The sequence below is a fragment of the Cornus florida genome, unplaced genomic scaffold (genome assembly GCF_030987335.1).
Source record: "Cornus florida cultivar Cherokee Brave unplaced genomic scaffold, ASM3098733v1 CherokeeBrave_3.0.0_Hap2_Chr01, whole genome shotgun sequence".
Classification (NCBI taxonomy): Eukaryota; Viridiplantae; Streptophyta; class Magnoliopsida; order Cornales; family Cornaceae; genus Cornus; species Cornus florida.
The window spans coordinates 115,380,373-115,406,751 of NW_026775571.1; the positions used below are offsets into that span (position 1 = coordinate 115,380,373).

A 26,379-nucleotide genomic window follows, 5' to 3' on the forward strand; every position below is an offset into this window, starting at 1 on the left:
CCTTGAACAGGTTGTTGAAATATGTATCTTCCTTGTAGAGCACTACTATAATTATAACTGTTACTGTTGTTGAGACGAGCATAGTCTCCGTTTCCGGCCAAAGATGAGGTCGATGGACATTGTTGTGGCTGCAGCATTAGGTTGGTCCTAAGTTGTTCCCTCACGAACATGTTGTCACTTGTTAGGCGAATGTTCTCATTTGTTAGGCGAATGTTCTCATTCATAAGCTCATTGAGTAACCTCCTATGCTCCCCCAAAGGTCCACGGACAGGGTCCTGTCTCCACCCAGCTGCTTCCCATTCGATGGACTGAATGGCCTCTTGCTGCTCCGGAAATTCCAGATCTTTTAATCTCTTCTGTATGCTATTCACTCCCCATATTTTCTGTACTTCATCAAATTCATTCTTACGTGCCTGAGGGAAGTGTCGCGCCATGATGCAATCCGGCTCGCATCTCTTCCTCTGATGTCTGCACGACGCACATGCCGTAGACATCCTCACTACAACCACAAATTAACACATCACATACACCATTAACACATCACATACACCGAAAAATCACACATACATGTTCATATATATATATATATATATATGAACGTACGTATAAAAAACAATAATAACAATAATCAAGCCTTTTTTTTTTTTTCTAAATTTTCTTCTTCTGTTGTCACTTTTCCTAACCAGGGCACTGATTTAGAAAACCCTAATTTTCTTCAACCCTACCTTAAAGAATTACAACTATTTATAAACAAATGCAATAATTAAGTGGGTGTGTGCATGTGTGTTTTGAGAGAGAAAAAAAAAAGAGAGAGAGAGAGAGAGAGAAATCATGTGTACGTGTGAGAGCAATTGAGAGAGAGACTAAAAATATTTGGACTTACCGTGGGAGAAGAGTGAATTACTGTGGATTTACCCGGGAAAACGAAAAAGAAGAGAGAATTACGGAACGAAGAAGAAGAAGATAGAGAATATAAGTACGACTTAATTACAGTGGAAGAAGAGGAGAGAGAATTACAGTGGGACTGCAGAAGAAGACGGAGGCACGCACGTCAAGTTTTAGGCTAACATAATTATACCCTAAATCTAATTAACCTAATGTGTATTTTAAGGGTATGACAATATATTTCATACTGGTCAGATGACGGATTTGCCCTTTTGGCATGACTTGGCATTTTTTTTTTTTTGGTAATAGAATTCGAGGCCGGGATGGTAGATAAATTCCGATGTCCTATTGGTAATAGAATATTCATATCAATCCAAATCTAACGCTAAATAGCAATTTCCATTTGGTTTGAACATTACAATTCTATCATGTTCTTGATCTAACGGCCAGGATGTAATGTGCACTTGATGAGCAAAATAGGAGCGTTAGATATACGAACCTTGACATATTTGGTCTTGAGGACACTGTTCCTTCTATCAACTACGCCTGACCACGTACCTTGAAGAAAAAGAAAAGTGAAGATAGTCTTAATTTCTAACTTTAAAACTTGTCTATCCAAAAGCATGTTAGTTGTAATTAAATTGATTTATAGTTTATACTCAGTAATATATATTAATATATTTATCTCTATATATATTTATGAGTAAAATAATAAAATGGGATTAATGTGATATCTAAGTGAATCTATTGAATAGAAAGTTTTGGGAATCTTATCAATTATATAAGAAATTATAAGTCTTTTGTGTTCTTAAAGAATTTATAGAATTTTTGTATAATTTTTTAATTTTTAAATTTGTAAAAATATAAAACTTTTTTTTTTTTTTGAGTGACAAAGTAATCATTACACTCTTACTTTTTTTTATAGAGCATAAGCAGGGCCTTACTAATGGGATGAACTAATAGTGTGCTCCATTGTTATCATCCTTGCCTTTTAGTCCATAGGCATTTTTCTTAAATTTGACTATATAATCAGAATAGTTGGCTGAAATATAGGTTAGGTGGAACGTGGCCCAGCAGGCTTGTACTTCAAGCCCAAATCTTTACTTCCACCACCCAAAAATGTTGTCCATTTGGAATGGGTTGGATTTCATTTTTGTTACCAGCACACTTCCTTGACCACGTCAGTGCATAAATCACGTAACAAGAATACGTCAGTTCATTTCAGTACATTTTGTGAGATATAAAATTTGTAATTCGCGAATTTAATTCGTTGTCAAAACAAATCTGATCAAGTTGTAATTTTAAGTTCAAATTTCAAGTTCGAGATTAAAAGCGAAATTAAAAAGTTGTTCGTGATCAATAGTTTAACGACTTCAAAAAAGGTAAGAACAATACCTTCGGAAGTTTAGTTAGAAGGTAAGGACACTTGCATGCATTACATGTTTTCAAAAATAAATTTTGCCGAAACTTTTCTAATTATAAAAGCCTCCAATTCAAGTTTGGCCAACTTGAACCGATTCAAGAGTTAATGCTTCGTTTTTAAAATAACATACTAGTCAACTTGAACCAGTTCAACTTCAAGGGCAGTTGAACCGGTTGAAGTGCTACAACAGTTTTTGATAACTTTGTTTCCCACTCTATTTTAACTTCCTATTATGTATATACTTTCTACTAAAACCTTCGCACCTTGACACCTGGCGTCCAGACATCACCTGCTGCATCCGGACTTCCAATCCTAGAAAATGCCCCGAGCCCATTTTTCTTTCCAATTTCTTCTATTTTCTTCTTTCATTCCTCCACTCTTCTCATCATCTCGAGCCCATGCAGCTTCTTTTTGTCTTCAACATGACACCAAATGAAGTTTCTCATTTTCCTCTCAATCAAATTGACAACCACATCTGCTGGCAAAGTGTAATACAAAAGTCCAATAATACACCATGGGGGTGGAAGCAAATGTGGAAATCGATGTCGCCCCGGTTACGAGTTGAATGGTCCAAAAAATAATAAATATGAAAAATAAAGAAAATACCAAAAAAGTGTGGAAAAATCCGGGACCTCACATTTGCAGTTGATGAGGCCCTTAGGGTCATGCATAAAATTAACTTATTTTCCAAGTACAATTAGGGTCTCAAAAGTCTATAAAAACATAAGTTAGGGTTGGTGTGATTTTTTGTATTAAAATTTTGATTTTCATTGAGAGCCTTTAAGTGAGTTTTTAAAAACAGACACACTACACACACACGCGCACACACACACACACGAGTGAATTAGGGTGTTGTTTAAATCATGATCATGTTCAAATCTATTGAAGATTGCATCTATAACGATCAAAGAAAACATATTTTATTTCTTCTACAACAAATTTAGATTCGAAGAAGAATTTTTGATCACTTGATTTTATTTCTTCTACAACAAATTTTGATTTGAAGAAGAATTTCCAATCACACTTTAAAGGGATCAAAGCGCTTGCGGAGTATTATTGATCTACCAGGAATCTTTATACAAGGTTCGAGATATAAGTATGAAGTTGAGAGCTGTTGGACATGAAGTTGCAAAGTCGCGGACCTTCAACGGATTTAGTTTTGGTAGAATAAAAGGGTTTGAGTCTGAATTAAAATTTGGTATACTTTTCTTCATACATAATGGATCGTTTTACGCTCGGAATAGCGCAAAATACCTCAAGATTTTTCAATTGATTTTCTCCCACGTGATTAATTAATCTCTAAAAACAATTTTTAAAACTCAACTTTTCGCAATCTTTTCCGCTGCACAACTTGCCTTTCCTTCAAACTACAATTGGGGCTTGAAATATATATATATGTGTGTGTGTGTGTGTGTGTGTGTGTGGGCCCTGACCAAGCTAACCTAAGATAGCCGAGAGCACAACAGTGACACCCACTAAATCACTTTTAGGTCACATCACATCTTTCATTAGACTTGTCTTCTAAACATTTCAAGTTAGATAATCATAATGGTATATTGGTTAATGAAGCAAAGTCCCAAACCTTTGTTTCCAATCATGATTCATTCCCTCCCTTGTCCAACACTTAAAAAACCAACAAACACTAGCACCATACCTACTCGTCTGTTACCATCCCTTTCCCTCTGGCCTTGCACTTAAAGAAAAGTAAAGTCATCAAGCAAGCAATCATCATAGTGGTGTGTTGGTTGTTACAACCCACCCTCTCTCATTTAGTGTGTGTTTTATCAAACATATGCTTCTTATGCTTGTTTATGTTTGTCAAGTATTGAATTGCCATTTAAAGAAGTCAGGAAGGTTGGGATATAAGATATATCATATATAAGAAGAAGATTAGAACAAGCTTTGCTTAGTTGAAGAAAACACCAAAAAAGGGCTTCAAGAAATGACCACTGCAAGATTCATCAAGTGTGTCACGGTAGGGGATGGAGCAGTAGGAAAGACATGTATGCTCATTTCCTACACTAGCAATACTTTCCCAACGGTACGATTTTTATGAATTTAATTTAAATCCCTATGAAAGAAGAATTGTGATGCCTTTGATCTTTATGTTTTGCTTTTCTTTTTTTCTTTTTCTTTTTTTTTTAACATGATAGGATTATGTTCCAACCGTGTTTGACAACTTCAGTGCTAATGTGGTGGTGGATGGCAGTACAGTGAACCTTGGCCTATGGGATACTGCAGGTAAGTCCATTTAATTTCAAGTAATTAACCGATTTCGATCACAATTTTCTTTTACCTTTTTCTGCTTTGAATTACTTGGAGAGGAAAGGGCTCTTCTTTTTTGATTATATTTTTTGATAGCATAGTTCGAATAAGAGAATCTAATTTTAACAATAAATTAAAACCTCATATAAGTATGATTTGTACAAGAATTCACAAACCAAATGTGTATAATTTGAGTAGTAGCTTAATTTTGGACTAATACAGGACAAGAGGATTACAACAGACTAAGGCCTCTAAGTTACAGAGGAGCAGATGTGTTCTTGTTGGCCTTTTCTCTCATCAGCAAGGCCAGCTATGAAAACATCTACAAAAAGGTTATTCCCAAAAAATCTTTTATTTTTGGTTATTCTTATACAAATTATCATTTACAACTAGCTTGAATCTGATAATTTGATCCATGATTTCTTGATTATTAGTGGATCCCCGAGCTTAGACACTATGCTCCAACTGTGCCAATTGTGCTGGTGGGAACCAAACTAGGTAAGATAAATCAAATTTATATCAAATTTGAGTTAGATATTGTGACAAATTATATGTGTTTCTGCAGAGGAAAAAAAAAAAAAAAATTGCCTAATCAACTGTAACTTATTTCTTGAAATGCATATGAACTGTGCTATTCAAGTCTATTTATATTAGTATAAATGCAGAAGGAAGTAGCACATGACCTTCTATTCAAAATCAATACTGAATAAATGACAAATAATGAATATTCAATTCTATTTATACGAGTATAAATGCTGGAAAAAAAGTAGCACATGTATACTTGAATATCAATAAATATTCAATTGATTGAAAATAAATAAATAAATAAAAATAGAGCCATTGTAAATTTCACTCACAAATAACAATACCCTGAATCCTATTGATTCTTCTTAACATCTAATTGTTTTCCGTAACTCAGATTGAATCATACAGTGACTTCTATAATCTTGCTAAATTATATTGAACAAACCATAGTGATAAATTTATTCAAAATTTGACTTAATTCACTTGGTGATCCTAATTATGGTGACATTTTAAAGATTGAAAACCATTCCGTGCCTCTGTGAAACCAAGATTGTGAATTATTTTGGTCAAACTACGAAAATGAGTTTCATATCAATTCTATGTTTCAAATTTCAATTGTTACTAATCTTTGATCATTAGTCTCCTTACTGATTTTAATTTTGATTTTTTTGAATATCTGGAAATGCAGACTTGCGAGGCGACAAGCAGTATTTGAGTGATCACCCAGGGGCAACACCAATAACAACAGCACAGGCAAGTCAAAGTTACAAACACTGAATATATTCAAAATAATATCAGTAAAACTACTTTTTCTAAGTTGAAATTAATATATAATGTTTCATTTGATTTCGTCGACGAAATTAATGTGCAGGGAGAGGAACTGAGGAAGATGATTAGTGCAGTTGCTTACATTGAGTGCAGCTCCAAAAGTCAGCAGGTGTTATTACTACTTCTATTACATTTAATAATCAAAATTTTACATATGCTGTTACCATATTAATAATTTTTACCGCAATGTATGCTTTATAATTTTTCCTACAATGTTGTGTCTAATTATATCTACTGTTTCTGGTATTTCAGAATGTGAAGGCTGTGTTTGACACTGCAATAAAGGTAGCCTTGAGGCCACCAAAAATGAAGAAAAAGCCCCGCAAGGCAAGGCCATGCAATTTTCTTTAAGATCAATGTTCAAGAATTTTTTTTTTTCCTTTTTTTTTTTTTTTAATGGAAGTGTCAAATCAATTGTATTATTTGAATTTATTTCGTATGAGCTCCCTTTGGAGCTGCAGAGGATCTTTAGAGAGGACATTATATGTGGAATTTCGAATTTGATTTGTTTTTCTCAACACATATATAGCTAATAAGAGATTAAATGCTAAAAACCAATCCTAGTTGAAGAATGTTAGATGCTTTTTTAATACCTTTTGCTTCTCAATTTCCAAGGAGGATGTATCAGTGATTCACAATTTTTTATAAATAACAATGTTAAACCTAGGCTCTTGAGTCTTGAGCCTTACAACTATTTATAGGAAAATTAAAATCTTAAAACTTTAGTCCAAAATTACTATTAAGTCGAAAATTACGAAGTTAGAGGCTAGAAAAAATTAAAAAAAACAATTTACTAGTAGCACCTGTCTCAAACTTTATGTGCATATCTTAATTTATTATTTCTATCAAATTAATAGTTATGACAATTTGAAGCTTCCGCTACTTATTCAATATTATTAATTTACGAGTCATGTATTGAACAAATAGATGTGTTAATTTGCGAGGTTAACCTAAATATACGAAATGATGAATCAAATTGATGTGTTATTGAAAGTAAAGAAGAATTAGAGAGTTGTAAAGGGTACCATATGATTTATAAAAAGACATTCTAATGTCAATTCAAAACTGGCTAAATTTTCAGTGCCAGAGTAATAAATATATATGTAGATGTTGTTGGTCTTCAATATTTTAAAACCATTTTCAGATGCCTATGACTTGTTTGGTTGCATGTGCAACCAATTTTAAACAATTAATATAGCAGCATGTTGTGGCATTTACTGCATCCCACGTTGGCATTTAGTGAGAGCTGTTGCTGCATTTCTTGTCTACTCTTTTCAAGTATGCATCAGAACATTTTTTATACATTCATTGCCGTCACGTGCAACTTTAATTTTAAAATGCCGATATACTATTGTATTATATAAACAAACTCAAGACGAAATTGGAGAACACTACTAAATTTGTTGAGTATTATTTGTACAATCTTTAAATGTGTGTGTGTGTGTATATATATATATATATACATGTATAGATTTAGCATATAAATTATATCCCAATGCACGCTTCTTGTATGGTATGGGATACCTCTCTAAACAGAGGTCAAAGGTCATGAAACTCTCAAATTTTTAGAAATGGAGAATTTTCAAAAAAAAAAACAAAGAAAAAGAAAAAGAAAAAACATGTCTGTACATTGATTGTTGCGGGTACATAAATACTTCAAAATATTGTATAATTTCTTCGTGCAAGTGAAGGAGGTATGGAATACATACTTCTACTAGGAAAAGGGAAATGGAAACAAAGAGCAAAACCAAATAAATAAATATTAAAAAAAAAAGATTAAAATTGAAAAATTAAAGAAGCCTTTTGGTAGCCTAACGATAGTGAATACAGAATAGGTTTTTCTAACCAGCATCAGTTGAGATGTCAGATGTCCATTCTTATTTTTGAAGTTAGCTTTCAACGTTGGATGGGATATGCTTATTTAAGGTTACAAAGTCAACATCTGGAGTAACATCAAACGACATATATATATATATATATATATATATATATATATAGTGACGGATCAAGAAATTTTTTTGAGAGGGAATCATCGAAGAATAAAAAAAAAAAAATTATAGACAATTTTTTTAAAAAAACAATTGTGAAGTGGGGCATTTTAAAAATTGAGTGGGGTATTTTTGAAATTTTAACTAAAATTTTAGATAATAATATAAATTGAAAAAATTCAGTGGAAAAATCAGTGAGGTAAAAATGTGAAGGGGGCATTTTAAAAAATTGAGTAGGGCATTTTAGAAAATTTAACTAAAATTATAGGTAATAATGTAAATTAAAAAAATTCACACTGGTCCTGAATTAAGTTCGTGCTTGTATATACATAGAATATTAGATGAGGTCAGGCAAGAGTCTTAATTTGTTCTATTTTGATATTCAAAGTTATAGGTTCAAAATAAAAAAGTAATTTTTTTCACATGTGAAAGTAGAACTTCATATATTTCATTTTTTTTTTTTTTGGACCCAACAAAAACGAGAGTCTCCTACACAAAGTTTGTCTTTATATAGAATTATTGATTTAATTTTATTTATATATGCATATGATGTTAGTCATGAATGGAGGATTTCTGTTTTGGTCATTTTGATCAGCTCATCATTTATGTTTAAAAATAAATAAAAAATAAGCTCATTATCTATGCAGAAGATTAAATACTATAATTAATCAAACGGAACATACAAAAAATCATACGGTATATATAATAAAGCAAACTTAGCAATAATCTTATTTACAGTAATCACTAATAAACAGGACATATATACCCACTTACATAAATAATTATATATTTAAATAATACAAAATCAAAGCAATCACATCTGGCAGTGACCCCAAGTACATTTAAAAAAAACATTAAAAAAAAGTCTCAACTTAAAAGTCTATACAACAATATCAATAACAAAGTAAATACCCCATCAAAAAGATACCCAGCATATTTTGCATGATATAGATTCGCATTAGCAATGAATTGTCTAGTGATGATAGATAGTTGACAAATTCGAATGGAGTCAGAGTTATTTAACTTTTGAACTTTAAAACATTATTAATATATTTTTTTTTTTCCCAAAAAAAAAAAAACAAATGTCAATATGTTTCATCCCACCAAATTAATTATAGAAAAAGTTTTAGTAAATGTCGTTACAATGCATTGAAATAAGGAGTTGTCTTGGCCATAATCTGTGCTCGATCTGTAAATGTATGCCTCTAGCTACAAGTTTCCAATATGACGGATTAGCTAGGACAAGTCAGACAAAAACTCCTTGTGATAAGAAATAGATTGATTTTAGAACGCAATGATGTCCTATGAATAATGGATTTGATCTTTACCATTACTTTTGTTAGTCAGGTGAATTGATAGTTCAAGAATTAACAGGGTTAGAGATTCTCCTATCCTTTGCGAGTAGAAAGAAAAGCAAGATCATAAAGGTCATTCAAACATCAATATACGAACAACTGTTAATCAATCAACAAATCTTTTATGATTTTTGACTGTACTATGATTAATTGGGTTTTACGATATAATTTTGATCAAATTTCATAAAAGGTGAATTAATAATAGGGAGAAGTTTGAGAAAGAATTTTAAGTTTTAATAGTTTAGTGGGTTAAGAAAGTATTAAGTACCTACTTTTTAAAATAAGATTAGAAATTCGAATCTCAATGAATTTATTTGTGTTCCTAATTTTTAAAGAGAGGTTAGAGGTTTAAGTTTAAGTGAAAATACGTATGTGAATACTAATTTAAATATATATATATATATATATATATATATATATATATATATATATATATATATTTAAACACCTTGAATTGACTTCTTATTTATTTATTTATTATTATTATGTTTAAGTGAATTAGCTTTTATAAATATTGAAATAACCTATTTGGTTGAAACATTATTTGGGAATCGTATCCCCTCATGTTTTAGGAGAGAAAGGTACCTTGATGGATAATAGTAAAAGTTTGATGGTTCAAGTCTTTATATTAGCAACATTCTTCTTCTTCTTCTTCTTTTTTTCTTTTTTTTTTTTTTAGGTAAAGTGCATTAAACCCCCTTGAACTATGGAGGTTTTGCAACTAACCCCCCTGAACTACAAAAAACCCCCTTGAACTTTCACTTGTTTGCAATTTGCCCACTCAGGCCACCGGAAAAGATAAAAGACAATTTTACCCTTATTCAAAAGTACATCGTTTCTATCTCCCTCTCTCTGTTTCTTTATGTGTGTATATATTATAAATATATGTATATAATATATATATATATACATATATATATATATATATATATATATACACACACACACACACATATATAGACACAGAGAGGAGAGGGAGCACATCGATCTCGCCGGCCAGTTATAACGCCACCTCGTTCATGTTGTCGTTAACCGGCGACACCGACGGCAAGCAGCCGTCGTCCTCGTCGGCGTTCTAGATCACCAACATGTCCCATGTGTCCCGCGAAGAACAGAAGTAAAGGCGGCAGAGACCCGGGCGGCGGAGATGGACCATCACGGCCGAGTCCTCACCGGACGACCTTTTCATAGCCGACCTCTTCACTGCGGCAAACGACGAAAGCAGATCTGACATCCCAATGTTGTCGACGGCGCAGACGGTGATGGACTCCCGTAACTCCTTGTGCCACACCCAGCGCATCCTCACTGCCTCACCAGTAACTCCTTATGCCGCTGTCCTCTGTCCTCGTCGGCGTCGTTTCTGGGTTTGACAGCAACAAAAAACCGTACCAGTTGCAGAGTTCGTGATTTGGGGATTTTTTTTATTTTATTTTTGGTTGAATATTATTTGGGGAAATTTGGCAAAACCATGATCAATTTCATTTTTTCGGCTAGGGTGGATTGGTTGGGCAGAATGGTGACTGTGGAGGTTTTGGGTGGAGAGCGGTGATAGTTTTAATTGGTTGAAGGTGGTGATGGACTGGTGGTTATGGGTTGGAGGCTTCGGACGGTGGAAAGGATGAAGGCGGCCTCGGCGGTTTCGGCTTTGGATGATGTCGGCTGTGATGCAGCGGCGGTGATGGACCGGCAAGGGCTCGGCAGTGAGGAAGAAATGCGGCGGTGGAGTGGACCGGCTGGCAAGGATGAATCCAAGCTTCTTGTTTTGTAAATGGGTTTTGATTTTTTAATTTTTTTGTAATTTTGAAATTTTCTTGTTCTGTAAATGGGATGAATCCAAGCTTCTATGCCTTGGATCGTTTCAATTCTAATGCCAAAGGACCGGTCACGAGCATCTGTAAAACATACAACATATATATATATATATATATATATATATATATAGATGTATACATATATTGGCAGATATATACTGCACAGATCGATGAGGGAGACGGACAAAACGTTAGAGCTTGTTTGGATACTAGTTGGGTCCAAATGTCTTTAAAGGTTATTATGGTCTTTTTACATTCCATAAGGGCTCTATGGTCATTTAGAGAAATATGGGCTATCACATGGTAGAAATCCATCAGCCGGTTGCCGGATTGGGGTAAAGTCCAACCAAACAACATACTTCAGGAGGGTTTTATGCTACTTTATAAATTCAGGGGGGGTTTTTTACTCATTAAGGTATAGTTGAAGGGGGTTTAATGCACTTTACCCTTTTTTTTTTTTTGGTGTGTGTGTTTTTTTGTTTTTGTCCAGTATTTTTTGAAAAAATGGATAAAAAAATATTTTGTTTTGTACAGTGTCAAAATTCCATGAATTGTGACCAAAAGTGAAAACACCAATTTTGTGTTTTTCCATGTTTCACATTGTAATAAGACTACTGTAGCAATGAACAATATTCAAAAGAAATTATTTTTAAAAAAAAACTCAAAAATAATTTTTTAAAACTTTAAATTTGTTTTAAAAAACTAACCATTATATTTTTTAGACTTTGAAACAATTTTTTTATATTTTTACTTTCAAAAAATTTGTAACAAATAGACATTACCACTTTCAGTTACTATTCAAAACATCACATAACAAAATTTACTATTCAAAGTACATTAAATAATTTTAATATATTCACAGAACATATGTTATTTGAATGACTATCAATAGGATTGCCTTTTTTTTGGGTGATCATTCTCAAAACCGGCCAATGCACTGTCTCTTATTCTATCAGAATCATCCGCCAATTAGAATAGTTAAAGGAGAATGTGCTGTCTGAAATTTACTCACTTATATATTACAAACTTTAGTGTTGTGCGGTTAAATTAAAAGTCATTAAACAAAATTAAAAAAATATAATTGCTTTACGTAAATAGTTTGTAGAATTATTTAGGCTTGGTCAGTCTAACTCATGTACTTGCACACACTAGCATCTCCGCCAATGTTATAATGGCCAATCATTGTTATTTACAAACGATTTTCTCAATTATATATTTATAGACATCTTACCAACTCTTTACAATTTTACACCACCCTTTAAGAACTTTTGCACTCTAAAAATATATACAAATTCTTTCATATTCTAAAATCTTTTGTCTCTCTGAAGCTCTCTCTCTCTACATATTTGGCTAGCTAGTAAATGACAATGACACATTAGTTAATAATAAAAAGTCCCCTGAAACTTCTATTATTTGTGACATGCATTATCAAAGCCAAATAAAGTGATCTATGAACAAAACGATGACAATATAAATATCATATTTTAAGATAAAATAATTATTCAAAAGAACTATTTTCGTTATTTGAGATCAATATTATAAAAAGGTGGGGAGATAAATAGTGAAATAGTAAGTCGTTAGATTTGATTGGATGGGCAAAATGAAGGCAAGCTAATGATATCATTTGTGCCCAACGAATACCAAATAAACTAAAGTAAAATTTTTATAAAACAGTTATTAGGTTGGTAATTAATGTTGTATCGAGTGGATTGTTTGGGCATTGAGAAAGACACAATTGCTAAAACTAGGGATGGCAACGAGGCGGGTTTGGAGCGAGTTTGTCTAAATTCTTATTCCCCCGTTTATTTATTGATAACTCTAGATCCGTCCCATATTCGTAACGGGTAGAATTTTCATAATCCATCCTCACCCGTTGGGAGATGATTATACCCGTGCCCACCTCATTTAGAATTTTATTTATTTATTTATTTTTATTATTTTGGATTTTTTTTTTTTTTTTTTAATATTAAGCAATTTATAGATGTGTAACAGAAAAATAGGTTTCAACCAGAGCTTGAAACAACAGGCAAAAGGCACAAAAAACATTAAAAATGAAAGCCAAATGGCCCAGTGCAAGAAAGTCAGTCCATGCCAATAGGAAGTTAGTGTTTAGGTTAATCTAAGTTATAAGACACATATACACACACACACATATATATATATAATTTTTAAAAAAGAAATATATATATATAAGGCGGGGCGGGTGTTTACCAAAATCCATCCCCGTTTCATGACTCGCGACAGGTTTCAATTTTGCACCCACACCCGCTCCTACGGTATAAAAAGGTTTCCCAGAACCCATAATTAATGGGGCGGGACGAGCCGGAGCTCCTCAAGGCGTGTGGTACAAATTGTCATCCCTAACTAAAACATGCATTGCACTTGGAGGACAAGAATCACTAGAAGAGATAGAGATAAATAATGAACATGTAAGGGAACACCAGATATAATATAAATGATAAAAATAGAAAAAGTAGACTTAAATGATATAGACATATCAAACGTAGGCGGGATGAGGAGTTGTTTGAGTATAAGGTATAATGTATAATATGAAAAAATAATAATAATAATAATTATTATTATTATTATTTATGAGATAAATGGAAAGATGATGATGATGAAATTAATAAATAATCTATGCTATATATATCATTAATATCACAAAATTGTGTTATTATTTTTATCATCTTAGATGTACTTTATTAAGATAATCTTTTGAATTATGTATGTAGCAATATTGCATTTTACTTTTGTATCATGTATTAATATCGCTTTAAATAAAGTGCTTTAATTTTGGATTGAAAAAAAAAAATTGAAGTGCCCTCGAGTCAATCCAAAAGCATTACCACACTTTGGCCAAACTAGCAATTACTACCCTCCACCGCTTTCCAATCAAATCCTACATGCGTTATTGACTTTCAAACACCCTCATGACCCCCTATTTATTTCTGCAACCAACCTCTTCCATTAGAATAATCTCATCACTCTCTGTATCTATCTATCTCCCCTTCAACCTTCCCCATTAATTAATACTCCACTCTACAAACAAAAACCAAGGTCATGAGAGAGAAGAGAATTAATCCTTCTTCATAGAAAGATGAAATTACAAATATAAATGAAAAACAAAGAGGCTGCAGACTGATCAGAAACCACAACCCACACTCCTAAACCTAAAAATACTCCTCTCTCTCTCTCATCTTTCTCTCTCTCTCTCTACACTAACTACCCGTTTGCATTTAGAGCTCTCTGTGTCTTCTCTGATGAAGATTCTAACATAAGCCCCAACATGTTCTCCTTTCAATGCTCTCTCTGCTTCTCTTCCGGGGGAAGTGGCTCGTACTTTGAGTAGCTCACAAGTATTTCAGTTTTAATGCAAAATTGTAAGGAAGGGTATGGGAGTGTACCCTTTTATTTAATTTGATTTCCCTTCTTGTTTATGATTTTACAGGCGATTCCTGTTGTGGGTTTTGCCTATTTTATATATCTGATTCTTTATATATATATATATATATATATATATATATATTATTTATATGAGAGTGATGGCAAGGACTGTTTATATATTAATTGAATATGAAATAAACATACAGGGTAGGTGAGGAGGCCTATAAGAAGAGGAGATGTTATGTCTGCCTTGTGTTTTCATTCAGTCAGTGCCCAAAACAAGAGCAACAAATAGCTAGTTTTGGATTTCATATCATCACCATCATCACTATCATGGCTTCATCAAATAGACATTGGCCTAGTATGTTCAAGTCCAAGCCCTGCAACACTCACCAACACCAATGGCAGCATGACATCAACCCTAATTCTCTCTTGTCAAGTGGGTCATGCCACAGAGCCCCGTATACATCAGGTAAAATCACACAAACACAACTGCACTACTCATCATTTGAAGTCATTTAAGATCCTCACTTCATTTGTTGCTTGTCACCATCTTCTCTGCCATCAACCTAGTCTGAATATGCATGTATAGATGCTAAACACCATGCGATGCACACTTTTGACCACTCATGTTTCACCCATGTTTCAATTTTTTCAGTTTGATACATGCATTATTGGGTATTTCTTAAACTATTAAGATTTTGAGATAATTGGCAGTTTGACTTGGGCATTTCCTTATAACTCAATTGAACTTTTGTGACACAATCATTTCAATTTATTGTCACAAATTGAGACCACATGCGCACACAAAATACACTAAGACACTCAAGAGAGAATTTAATTTTATTTGGCTATCTATGTTTTGATTCAGCAGTTCCTGGATGTGAAGAGAGAGCTCCTGAGCCAAAGCCAAGATGGAACCCTAAACCAGAGCAAATACGCATACTTGAAGCTATCTTCAACTCTGGTATGGTGAATCCACCAAGGGATGAGATAAGGAAGATCAGAGCAAAATTACAGGAGTATGGCCAAGTTGGCGACGCCAATGTATTCTACTGGTTCCAGAACAGAAAATCAAGAAGCAAACACAAGCAACGCCAACTCCAAAACTCAAAATCTCAGCCCCAACCCACCCCTCCTAACACCTCTGTCGCCGCCACAGCTCCGTCGTCGTCCTCCTCTTCTGATAAATCTTCTCCGAAATCAACCCCTGACAAGTCCTACCCTTTGGATTCTGCAAATGTCATGGACCTACTAAATTCTCCGACGCCTTCGGTGAACCAGAATTGTTTTCAGGCTGCCCACGGCGAGTTCTTGCCGGAAGTACCCTTCTTTTATCCAGCGCAACCCTCCACAGGAAGATCAAATTCAACAGTGTTCACTCAAGGGTTTTGCTTTCCGGAAGTAATCCCCAATGTGGTCAATGTCCATGATCATCAGACGGTTGGGACGTGTTCTAGTCTCTTCCTCAGTGAGCTGATGATGAATCATGGACCCTCAAAGGAGGCTGAAGATGTCAAGATCATGAGGCTTCAACAACAGCTGAGTTACACTGTAACTACAGCTCCAACTTCTACTAGTACTCAAACCATTGGTCCACCCAGTACTACTCTCACTATTCCATCTACAATCAATCACTTGCAAGGTACCGTGACAAGATACTATATTTGTTTGCATGTGTATTATGATACAATAAATCTCAGCCTTACATAACAGTGTTTATACTCAAATATTGTCTCTCTCATTGACATGATTGATGAATACAACTATAAGTATATATATACACGTATCATACATAATTGTTCATACATAGTACTGCTACTATTCTCATTCTTATACCATATTATTAATGTTGTATATATATATATATATATGTATGTGTATATAAATGTATCTATGTGTGCATGATTAGACCTAATTAATAGTTAGCAGAAAAAATTGATTTTTATCCTTAGATGGATTGTATAAGGTGAAAACTTTGATTTTATCCTATTCATCTAAGATATATATATAAGTGTGTGTTTGTTGATGGCTACTATTTTTGCTACTTATTAAGAAGAAGACGAGGATATTTTTGTCATTTTACTTTTTGGACGTTTTGCATGGCTTAATCGATGGAGGATGAGACTGATAGAGAGAGAGAGAGAGAGAGAGAGAGTAGAGGTAATGATCTGGTGTCTGCAAGTGCAGGTGTTGGCTATTTGGGTGCAGTGGATCCGGAGAATGCGGCGAAATCGACGGTGTTCATTAATGACGTGGCGTTCGAGGTGGGTGTTGGGGGGTTTAACGTGAGGGAGGCGTTTGGTGACGATGCTGTGCTCATCCACTCCTCTGGCCACCCTGTTCTCACAAACGAGTGGGGTGTCACACTCCAGTCACTCCAGCATGGCTCGTTCTATTACCTCCTGCGCACGTTAACTCCATCACCACTCGACAACACAAATCATCTGGTACGTACGCTTCCCTTCACCTACTCTCTTTTTGTTTCTTTAATTTCACACCGTCCGATCACAACGTAGTCACTTCTGTCGCCTTTGTAAATTGTAAAATTTGTGACAATGTTTAAAACCTGGATGATTTTGTGGATCCCACGTGATAAACCTTGTGAGGAAAGCTATTGTTATGCTAATATCATACGATTTTTTTATTTTAATGTAGATAGTGAGTTTGGGACATGCTTAATTTGTTGTATTACATTCTAACTGATGCTAATCCCCTTACACGTGTGAAATTCTTGCCCTGGCATGTATTAATGTAGGAGTGTTAACAAGAACGAATTTCAACTCACACGTGAGTGTTCAAACATGTAAGGAGTTAGAATTCTTTATACATGGTCTAGCACATATTACAGAGGAGCTCAGTCTCAGCTGGTAGATCGAAAATGTGTATATATTAACTTTAAAGCATTTATTTATTTATTTATTGCATTATGGATGTATTTTGCAGGTCTAGGAAAGGAAAAAGAAGTTGAAGAGAATGGGCTAGCTTGGGATCTCTCTCTCTCTCTAATGAATGTAAAATGAGCCTTATATAATATGAAAACCAATGGACTAATTTAATGTTTTTCAAGTCAAAGGCTCAAAAGCAAAATATGTGGAATGTATGGGCTTTTAGTAATAAATAATTAATATTGCATACATGGTTTGATGCATGCATGCATGTGATCGATGATTGTATTACATTAGGGAAGCATGCTTCCAACTTTTTGCGATATCATCGTCTTAATTTTTATCAGTTTTTGCGATTCATTTATTTATACTTACTTTTTCTTTAAGTAAAGCAATGTAGTTGCACATTTCACTCCCATTTGACTTTGGAAAATAAATCCATCTACTCTTCCCGGGAAAAAAAATAATTTAAAATTTGCATTCTGTATAGTTTCCTTTCAATAATTTTTTTCACTGAGCTAATAAAATAATTTCACTGTAAGCTTATTGATTGAGCTAAAAACATAATTTCAGTTAACCATTCATAATAGAGAAGATTGAACAGAAGAGTAAAATGTGTTCCTAGGCTAATTATTTATCAAAAAGAAAAATGTGTTCATTTGCTTTGCCTTTCAAAAAGAGAAAAATAAAAATAAAAGAAAAATGTGCCTATAAAACATTGGGATTGAAGTTTTTTGGCTCGTCAAAAAATTCTTATTGTATAAGCTATTTTATACTATACGAAATATTAATATGAACAAAACCATTTTATAAGAGAAAAACTTAGCCTACAAAAAACACTACCTAATTATTCAAAACAAAATACCACAAAAAGTTGCATTTATTTACACATTCTTACCTTCCAAATCAGAAGATCCATAGTTCAAGCCTCTTTGAATGTGAGTTTCTTATCATGTAAAATATTAAAAAATCATTCAAAACAAAATGCGTGTAAAACCCAAATCCAAATGGGTAAACTGCCCTAATTATTTCTTAACAAATTAATTATCAATTTGTATTGAATGTGACACTCAACAATGGTCCTTATATCCCAAGGATATAATCTCTCCATTTTCAAAGATGAAGGGTTCTAGTCCGAGCGTGGACGGTCAGTAGCCGCTCCCTCCGATCATTTTTTATTACTTTGAGCTATTAGTAGGCGCTATTTGTTCAAAGAAAAGATACTCATCCTAGTTCATCATAAATAAATAAATAAATAAAAAAATCAACATCATCCTTGACCCAATTTGAAAAGAAGACATCTATCCCTAGATCCTTTTTGTGGTCGCAGGAAGTACAGGCAAGGTCCATACTGTATGTAGCCTACTAAGGTTTCACTAGATACTTTTACCCTATCCATATATACCATCTAGCGAGGGACCCCTCTCTCTCTGTAATCTGCACACACTATACAAAGACTGTATCAGTAGTACTATAATGTATTTATTATATATGTCATTGATTATTTGTAGTACTATTTTTTCACACACCGTTTATAACTCAACATCCTTTTTGCACCAATGAGTAACTTTTGCACCCCATACGGATCCAAAGGATTTGAATGTTTCACCAACATCTGCTCTATATTAATTATGTTTGAGTTTGACGAAGCAACTGCAAATAAATTGCATGTACACATTTTTTATTCGAATTAATTACCTAACTATGGCGTATAATACATGTATACAAGTACTATAATTGTACCTAAAGAGTTTTTGGCCTAATGGTATAATCTTCCCATCTTCAAAGAAGAGGGGAGGGGTTTGAGTCACTGCGTGGGCAAAAAAAGTGTTTGTTTGTTTTACCATCCAGAAAAAAAAAAATACTATAAATGTACACAGACATATATATATATATACTAGGGCGGCTCAATTTAATTTGAGGTCTTGGGCTAAAAATAAAAAATGGTCTTTCACTATTATATAATTTTAATTCTTTTAGATGGCTTGGTTATTCATTTATTGAATTTTCAATTAATTTTTTTTTGTTATTCTTGTAGATGGTTTGGTTGTTCGTTTATTGAATTTTCACCTATTATTTTTTTTCTTATATTTTGATTATTTGTTGTAACAATGTTATCGTAAGCTTCTTTTTTTATTTTTGGGATGGAATTAGTTAATATATTCTTCTCTTCACTTCACTTTTTAGTAGATATATTCAATCATATAAATAAAAGTGGTCACACAAATTACAAACAAAATATATAATTTTATAATAACAAAAATTCAAAAAACTACAAAATAATTTAAAGTAAAGAACAATAAAACCTAATTTATAAAAATTTGGTCTATTGCTCCAAAAAGTTGTTCAAATAAATCTTCACATGGAGTGAGAGAAGAAAAAGTATGTAAAAATTGAAGAGAAAAAAAAGGAAGATAAAAAGTTAGAGGGGAATATGGAAAGTTTTACAATTCCCATAACCATATATATCCAATAAGAATAAAAATTGAATTAGGTCTGCTGTAATTATAATGATGATAATAAAAAACATGGACTGACGTAGTAGAAGAGGAAAAAAGAAAATTGAAATAAGTATTAGAAATTTATTATTGAAAAGAAATAAAAATTTAAGGAAGATTATAATAGACAATATAACAAAAAAATATATTTGGGGCCTGAAATCTTTTTAAAATTGAGATAAGTATAGAAATCTTTTCAAGCATTATTAAATTTCTTTATTGGAAGTAAATAAAGATTTTTAGAAAGATTATTTTTTATAGAAATAAAATATTTTGAAACTTTTTTATTAACTGGATCTTTGACAACCGCCTAACTCGCCTAAGTAGATATATAAAAAAGATGATACATATTCATAATATTCATCATATACAGGAATGGTATTTGATAGGTCATCAGGAATGGTATTTGATAGGTCAACTTAATTGATAGAGTGATGCAGATAATATTTGATAGGTCAACTTAATTGATAGAGTGATGCAGATAATTTACGTGTACACTGATGCCAACAGTGTTGATGATTTGGACCTATCGGTCTGTAAAATTCCTTCTCTCTACGTTACATTCTGCTGCATGAACCGTCACGTATAATAGTAATCATTATAAATCATTGTTACCATGGCCGTCTACATACATAATAATAAAAAAAACCTACAACTTGCGCATTTCATTCCCGAATACTTTTACATAACTTGTGTTCTTACCATGACATGAGAAATGATAACAAAAAACTACTCCTACAATTTATTGTTTGTCACTTTATCCTCCCCATCTCATGTATTTTTGAAAAGAAGCATTGAAATTTAAATTTCACAAAATGGTTATCAGCTCAGGATTTCTCTATTCTTTGTTAACTAGAAATATTGGAACACAAATCTCAATCGGACTACAAGATTGAAAACCAAAAAATGCTCCCCCTATGCTTAATTAGCTTGCTCAAATTTTATTACCCTGGTAATATTACATCTTTCACTTGAGTCAGCATCCAAAAAACAAAGATCACTCTCCCAAATTACATCACTAAGACCAACGGGGCCAGTGCCTAGCGGTACCAGGCCCCTACTTTTCAAAGGAGTAGGGAAGGAGTTCGAACTTCGGTGGAAGCATGTTTGTCTGAGTACCAACTAGTAAAACATAAAAAAAAATTTACATCACCAAGCACAACTCAAGATAAACAACCTACTGAGATAGTATATATTACATGAAGTACAGCAGAGCCAAACAGCAGCTACTCGCAACATCTTTGATAAGTGTTACCTAGTACACTTTGAACACGATCACTATTTAATTGTGCATGAAACAAAAACCAATTAGCTAGTAATGGCTGCAGTTCAGAGACCATTTGCTCTCTAGCTTCCTTTCCAGTGTTGCCATGGCATCTGCCATCACTGACCTATCATGGATTAAAAAAAAACTGTTACGTTGCATATATGATGTGGAAGAAGAATACAGACTACCAAGAATAAAAAGAATATCACAACTGGAATGAAATTGATGATTCAATCAATAACTAGATACTAAAATTGGGACGGAAATCTATTTTCTACCCACTTGGATTCATGATAATGCCACTGCGCCAGAAGAGCAATGAATCACTGCTGTGAATATTGCAACTTTGATGACGACAGAAAAAATAAAGGAACAGGAAACAAGACGAGATGAAGAGAAATTGCCCTGTTATTTAAATTATGCAATACTACTTTACAGTGTCTTGTAAGGGGGAGCGACAGGGTGCAAGAAAAAAGAGAGAGAAAGATAGAGGACTAAACACTAGATTTTGAAACTAAGGCCAACACATTCACATTCAGGTGGTGCTGGATATCTAATCAGGCTTCTCCAACATCAAGGAATTATCAGTCACATAGCACAGATATCGGTTTATTTACAGTAACGTCTCTCCTCTCATTCTCTAAGGCTTGGATGCTGCTCGTTAAGCTCTCCTACTTGTCTGTGTATTAACTTTATTCAGAGACATATGTCCTTGTATAGACTCTTGACTCCATTCAGATTGGAAGATTTATACTGAATGGATTTAAATTCAATTATAGGAGTGCAGTTTAAATTTAGATATGTTTCAAAATAATGCATATATTACGGTTTTTAAATGACAAGGAAAAAGGATTATTTGAAATCCATACCAACTCTATAGTAGAACATATCTTCCAGAACATTAATCTAACATCATCTTAAACCTTTGATACCAACTCTATAGCCAATTTTTTATTTGAACCCAAATACATACATCTCAAATCCATCCATCCAAAGGCACCATCAAGGTTATGAGTTACTGGGAAAATGAAAATTCCTGGTCTAAGTGGCATACCACAGCCCAGACATATGTATGACATAAGTCATAAATTATATGCAATCCTCAAAGAAACTGGTAAGCCAACTTGATCATAAAGCAAGAGACAAAACGCATTCACATCTTCAAATGAACAAACACACAGAATTGACAGGACCAAATGCTGTGACATGTAAATGCAGCTTCAAGCTAATACCAAGAAGTTTGATGCGTGGAAAACGCTTTGGCAATGGCACTTAATGTAAGGTTATAAAGACAGGGTCAGGCATGAGTAATGAAAATGACACTACAATGAGCAAATTGAGAGAGAGATTCACTTCCCCAGGCACAGGCTAAGCACATAACATGACCCAAGTTGACTGGAAAAGAGAACTTGGAGAAGTGAAAACTCAGAAGTTTACTATAGCAGAATACTCATTTCCTTGTAAGAACGACTAGGATCCAAAATATTAAAGGGGGATGCATTTTGTTATTTCTGCCTTGTGGCGAAGCCCATGGAGACTTCTAAAGGCAGCAAACGATTTGCATAGCCTTGAGCCAGCCACCCATATCTGATTGGATTGTACAGTAATCACAAACCCTCTTGAATAGAATTTGCTATCTTGCAGTATATAATGTAATGGACTTGTTGTAATAAGATGGTGCAATTATGTAGGTAGGCCCCTACATTTTCATATATGGACAAAACTTTACTGAGGAATGATTTAGGACAGCGTTAAGACAGGTCTTTTAGGGATGATTATTGTTGGTTTTTTGGGTAAAGCTTAGCGGAGATATTGGGTCTTAAGGTTTGTAAAAGGTGTAAGATGATTATAGTTAAGCGAGAGAAGACCCACGTTTGGGGTTTTCCAGAAAATGTGAAGAGTATTCATGAATAGTACTTTAAGTTGCTATAGTTGAGAGGTTTAAAGAGGTAAGTGAACATGCTAATCAGGGTTTATCGGGCTACAAAACAATCTGGCAAAGCTTGGTGGTGAGTTTCGATTGCCTTAAAGGTGCAAAAAAATCAAAGAGGATGAGAAAATGGGGGGGGGGGGGGGGGGGGGGGGGGGGGGTGTTTGTTTTATAAGATCCATTGCTACAGTTCTTTAGACATCACACTAAGCAACAGACGAATCTTCAAAAAGTATTATTGCTATAATACTTGCTCTGCACTTGTTCTCTGTTAAATTGAAAGCATTACATAGCTATCTATAAAGCATTGATTACTTGATTAGTTACACTTTTGATATGATTCAGATTTCATACTTAGAAACTAAGTTTTAACTACTTATTAAAATCTACAAATAAAAATCAAAACCACAATTTGATCCAAAATACAACCATGGACCACTGTTATAATCCAAATACAGCATATAGAGTAAAGTACCAAAATACCTTGGACTTAGACCTGTAAACGGATCAGATTCAGACCAAATCAAGTTCAATCCAAATCCAATAAGGTTATAGTTTTATCCGACCCAATAACTTGGTGGATTACTTATAGATAAATCCAAATCCAATGTATTATTAATCAGATATCTAATCCGATAACCCGACCTGTTAAGGATGTAATTTTTTGTCAAAAAAATTAAATGACAAAAGGAATTGGCAAACAGTGATGAGAGAGAGAGAGAGGCCTCAGAAGACAAATAAAGCATGAACAAAAATAGAGGAGAAAAATAAGTATTTGACTATAGGGTAAAGCAAAAAATAATAATAATAATAAGGTAAGAAAAAATAGAGAGGGAAGAAGAAAAAAAATATGATAAAAACTATATCTAATAGGATTAGATAATATAGGCTATTGTATATTATATAATGTCAGATCGGATTATTGTCATACCAGATTGACCATAATTCATATTCTGTTTGTTTAGCAAATGGATTATCGGATTCAAGCCGTTAACGGGTTTTGGTTAAATACTTCAATCTATATCCAAATTATCGAATCAGGTCAGTATAAAAAAACTGATCCATTGAGTGGCCTACTTGGACTAAGGAAACATAAAAAAGAACATATATATACAGCAAACTAACTCAACAAACAAACAAAATAACCTAAAACATCGAATGGGATTCGACTAGACTCAAACTCAATTACTAAGCTTCTGGCAGGTCCCACCAAGAAATTAAAGATGAGTTTTTTGTTCTGTTCTTTCATCTCCTTTTCTGTGTGCTTCTTATGGACTGCATCAATGTCCTTATAAATTTATAATTAGCAATTTTTTTTCTTTTTTTGGTGCCCAACTAAATTTATGCCCCTGTAAGTTTATAGGAGTAATAACATTTTGTTGCTCGACAACTAAATTCAGTCAATAATCTTGGTAAGATGAGAAGGTTGGAGTGCCTTCTTGATCGGGGACTAAGTGGCCTTGAGAGGCTCAAAGAGAGGCCTTGAGAATGGTTGAATCCTATTAATTGAACAGCTGTCTACTACTGCTTATGAAGCAATTGGAAGGCCAAACTGGCCACTTGAGCAGGGTCTTGCTCACGCAGCTCACCAAGATCAATTTTCGAAGCATGATCTACTTGGTGTTAGGTATTCAGTATCAGATGTTAATGGCTGCTAGTTATGAAGACAACTTGTTTTTCACCGATAAATGGTTTGGATTTGACAGTTGAAATAAGTTCACGACAGGTCCAACATTAGGCAATGAATGGAGAGTCTCAGAAACATGTCAAATCCGGAAAGAAGAATTATGCATCAGAGCTAATGCATTTCAACAATTCATGGTCAACTGATTTACAAAACAAAATGCCCTATGATACCAGTGGATGCTTCAAGCTGAAATCAGTACCAGGACTTCACAATTTTAGTAAGCGAAGTGTATGCAAGCAACTTTATAGCCACTACCATGTAGGAGAATGAAACATAGAGACGTTAAATTTTAATCCCACCAAACACCCATTAAATGGGAACTAGCTGAATTGGATCCAACTGAACTAAACAATTAGAAATCCAAAATTCAATCAAATTGAAAGAAACAAATATAAGCTACGCAGGTCATCAACAAGTGAACCTTAATCCCCACTTAAAACTTCAATAAAAAGTGAAAATCGCCTCAAATATAAGCTAAACAAGTCATCAGAGCTAATGCATTTTAACTATTCATGGTCAACTGATTTACAAAACAAAATGCCCTGGGATACGAGTGGATGCTTCAAGCTGAAATCAGCCACACGACTTTCCATGGGAATGCAATGAAATGCATAAATTTCATCTCAAACTCAGACAAACAACTTATGCTTGCAACCAGTAGCAGACTACAAACACTTCATGGAAGGAAATTCCGAGAACTTTACTAGCACAAGTGGCTGAATCTCTCAACCAACAGCATGTTGGTTCAGTAAGCAAAGTGTATGCTAGCAAGTTTATAGCCACTACCTTGTAGGAGAAAACAGATGAAACATAGAGACCGTAAATTTTTATCCCACCAAAGACCCATGAAATGGGAAGTGGGAACTAGCTGAATTGGATCCAACTGAACTAAACAATTAGAAATCCAAAATTCAATCAAATTGAAAGAAACAAATGTAAGCTAAGCAAGTCATCAACAAGTTAACCTTAATCCCCACATAAAAAAAGTGAAAATCACCTCGAAAACATTACATAAAGTTCATCAATCCTAAAACCCAGAAACGTGAATTATGCATTAGAATCAACAAGACCACCCCATCATGAATTAAGAATTCACACACGCAAATACATATAAGACTAAGAATATATAAAATTGGAGACTGACCCGCTAATGCAGTCATGATGAGCGAGCTTTATTCGCATTGGCGGTGGAATCATCATCAATAGGAGGAGGAGGAGGAGGTTTGAAGGAGGGAAGAGGATTGGAACCCTTAATGATCCAACCTAGGGCGAAGAAGGAGAGCCCAGCGAGTATGGCGGTGCCCCACGCCTGCGAGTACCACCTGCTGTACTGCCTGATTGCGAACCTCCATTGCTCCCTCAGGGTCGCTGGGTCCGGGTTTGTCGAGTCGGGCGGATTCGGGAAACGGGCCTTGTGACCGGAACTTGGGTTTTGACCAATTTGGCCAGAAACCCTAGAACTTGAAGAAGGAAGAGGGGAAGGAGGGAGGTTCTGAGGGGGTTTAGGATTTTGGCTGTCTGCCATGGTTGGGAGTTTCTGGGATTTTGATTCCTTGCTTAGTGTTGCGGAAATGTAACGAAATAAGTAGATGGATAAACTCTACTCCGTATCCGTAATAATGCTCTAAAAAAACTACACCGCAAT

At 34.0% G+C, this 26,379-nt stretch overlaps 3 protein-coding genes across 3 annotated transcripts; 2 read left to right on the plus strand and 1 right to left on the minus strand.

Moving 5' to 3' along the window:
* Window positions 1–4,031: 4,031 nt before the first annotated feature.
* On the plus strand, window positions 4,032–6,446 carry LOC132315795 (rac-like GTP-binding protein RAC13). Its single transcript, XM_059814205.1, has 7 exons — window positions 4,032–4,349; window positions 4,462–4,549; window positions 4,796–4,905; window positions 5,008–5,071; window positions 5,787–5,851; window positions 5,970–6,035; window positions 6,179–6,446. The coding sequence occupies exons 1-7, from the start codon at window positions 4,251–4,253 to the stop codon at window positions 6,275–6,277; spliced, it is 591 nt and encodes a 196-aa protein (XP_059670188.1). The 5' UTR covers window positions 4,032–4,250; the 3' UTR covers window positions 6,278–6,446.
* An 8,327-nt stretch (window positions 6,447–14,773) lies between these two features.
* LOC132281348 (WUSCHEL-related homeobox 9) lies at window positions 14,774–24,705 on the plus strand. Its single transcript, XM_059783065.1, has 4 exons — window positions 14,774–14,936; window positions 15,339–16,109; window positions 16,655–16,914; window positions 24,562–24,705. Exons 1-4 carry the CDS (start codon window positions 14,798–14,800, stop codon window positions 24,703–24,705), a joined length of 1,314 nt encoding a protein of 437 aa, XP_059639048.1. The 5' UTR covers window positions 14,774–14,797.
* LOC132315813 (uncharacterized) lies at window positions 20,743–26,345 on the minus strand. The gene is made up of 2 exons (XM_059814226.1): window positions 25,879–26,345; window positions 20,743–21,241 (listed from the first exon to the last, which is right to left on the minus strand). Exon 1 carries the CDS (start codon window positions 26,257–26,259, stop codon window positions 25,891–25,893), a length of 369 nt encoding a protein of 122 aa, XP_059670209.1. The 5' UTR covers window positions 26,260–26,345; the 3' UTR covers window positions 20,743–21,241; window positions 25,879–25,890.
* Between the last annotated feature and the right edge of the window lie 34 nt (window positions 26,346–26,379).

What these genes read in the sequence shown, in the direction of transcription:
- LOC132315795 (XM_059814205.1), top strand. Translation starts at nt 4,251, where the DNA reads ATGACCACTGCAAGATTCATCAAGTGTGTCACGGTAGGGGATGGAGCA. An exon ending in CTAGCAATACTTTCCCAACG is followed by an intron (nt 4,350 to 4,461) that starts GTACGATTTTTA and finishes TTAACATGATAG; the next exon opens with GATTATGTTCCAACCGTGTT. An exon ending in GCAGCTCCAAAAGTCAGCAG is followed by an intron (nt 6,036 to 6,178) that starts GTGTTATTACTA and finishes CTGGTATTTCAG; the next exon opens with AATGTGAAGGCTGTGTTTGA.
- LOC132281348 (XM_059783065.1), top strand. Translation starts at nt 14,798, where the DNA reads ATGGCTTCATCAAATAGACATTGGCCTAGTATGTTCAAGTCCAAGCCC. An exon ending in CAGAGCCCCGTATACATCAG is followed by an intron (nt 14,937 to 15,338) that starts GTAAAATCACAC and finishes TTGATTCAGCAG; the next exon opens with TTCCTGGATGTGAAGAGAGA. An exon ending in TCGACAACACAAATCATCTG is followed by an intron (nt 16,915 to 24,561) that starts GTACGTACGCTT and finishes TTAATTGAACAG; the next exon opens with CTGTCTACTACTGCTTATGA.
- LOC132315813 (XM_059814226.1), bottom strand. Translation starts at nt 26,259, where the DNA reads ATGGCAGACAGCCAAAATCCTAAACCCCCTCAGAACCTCCCTCCTTCC.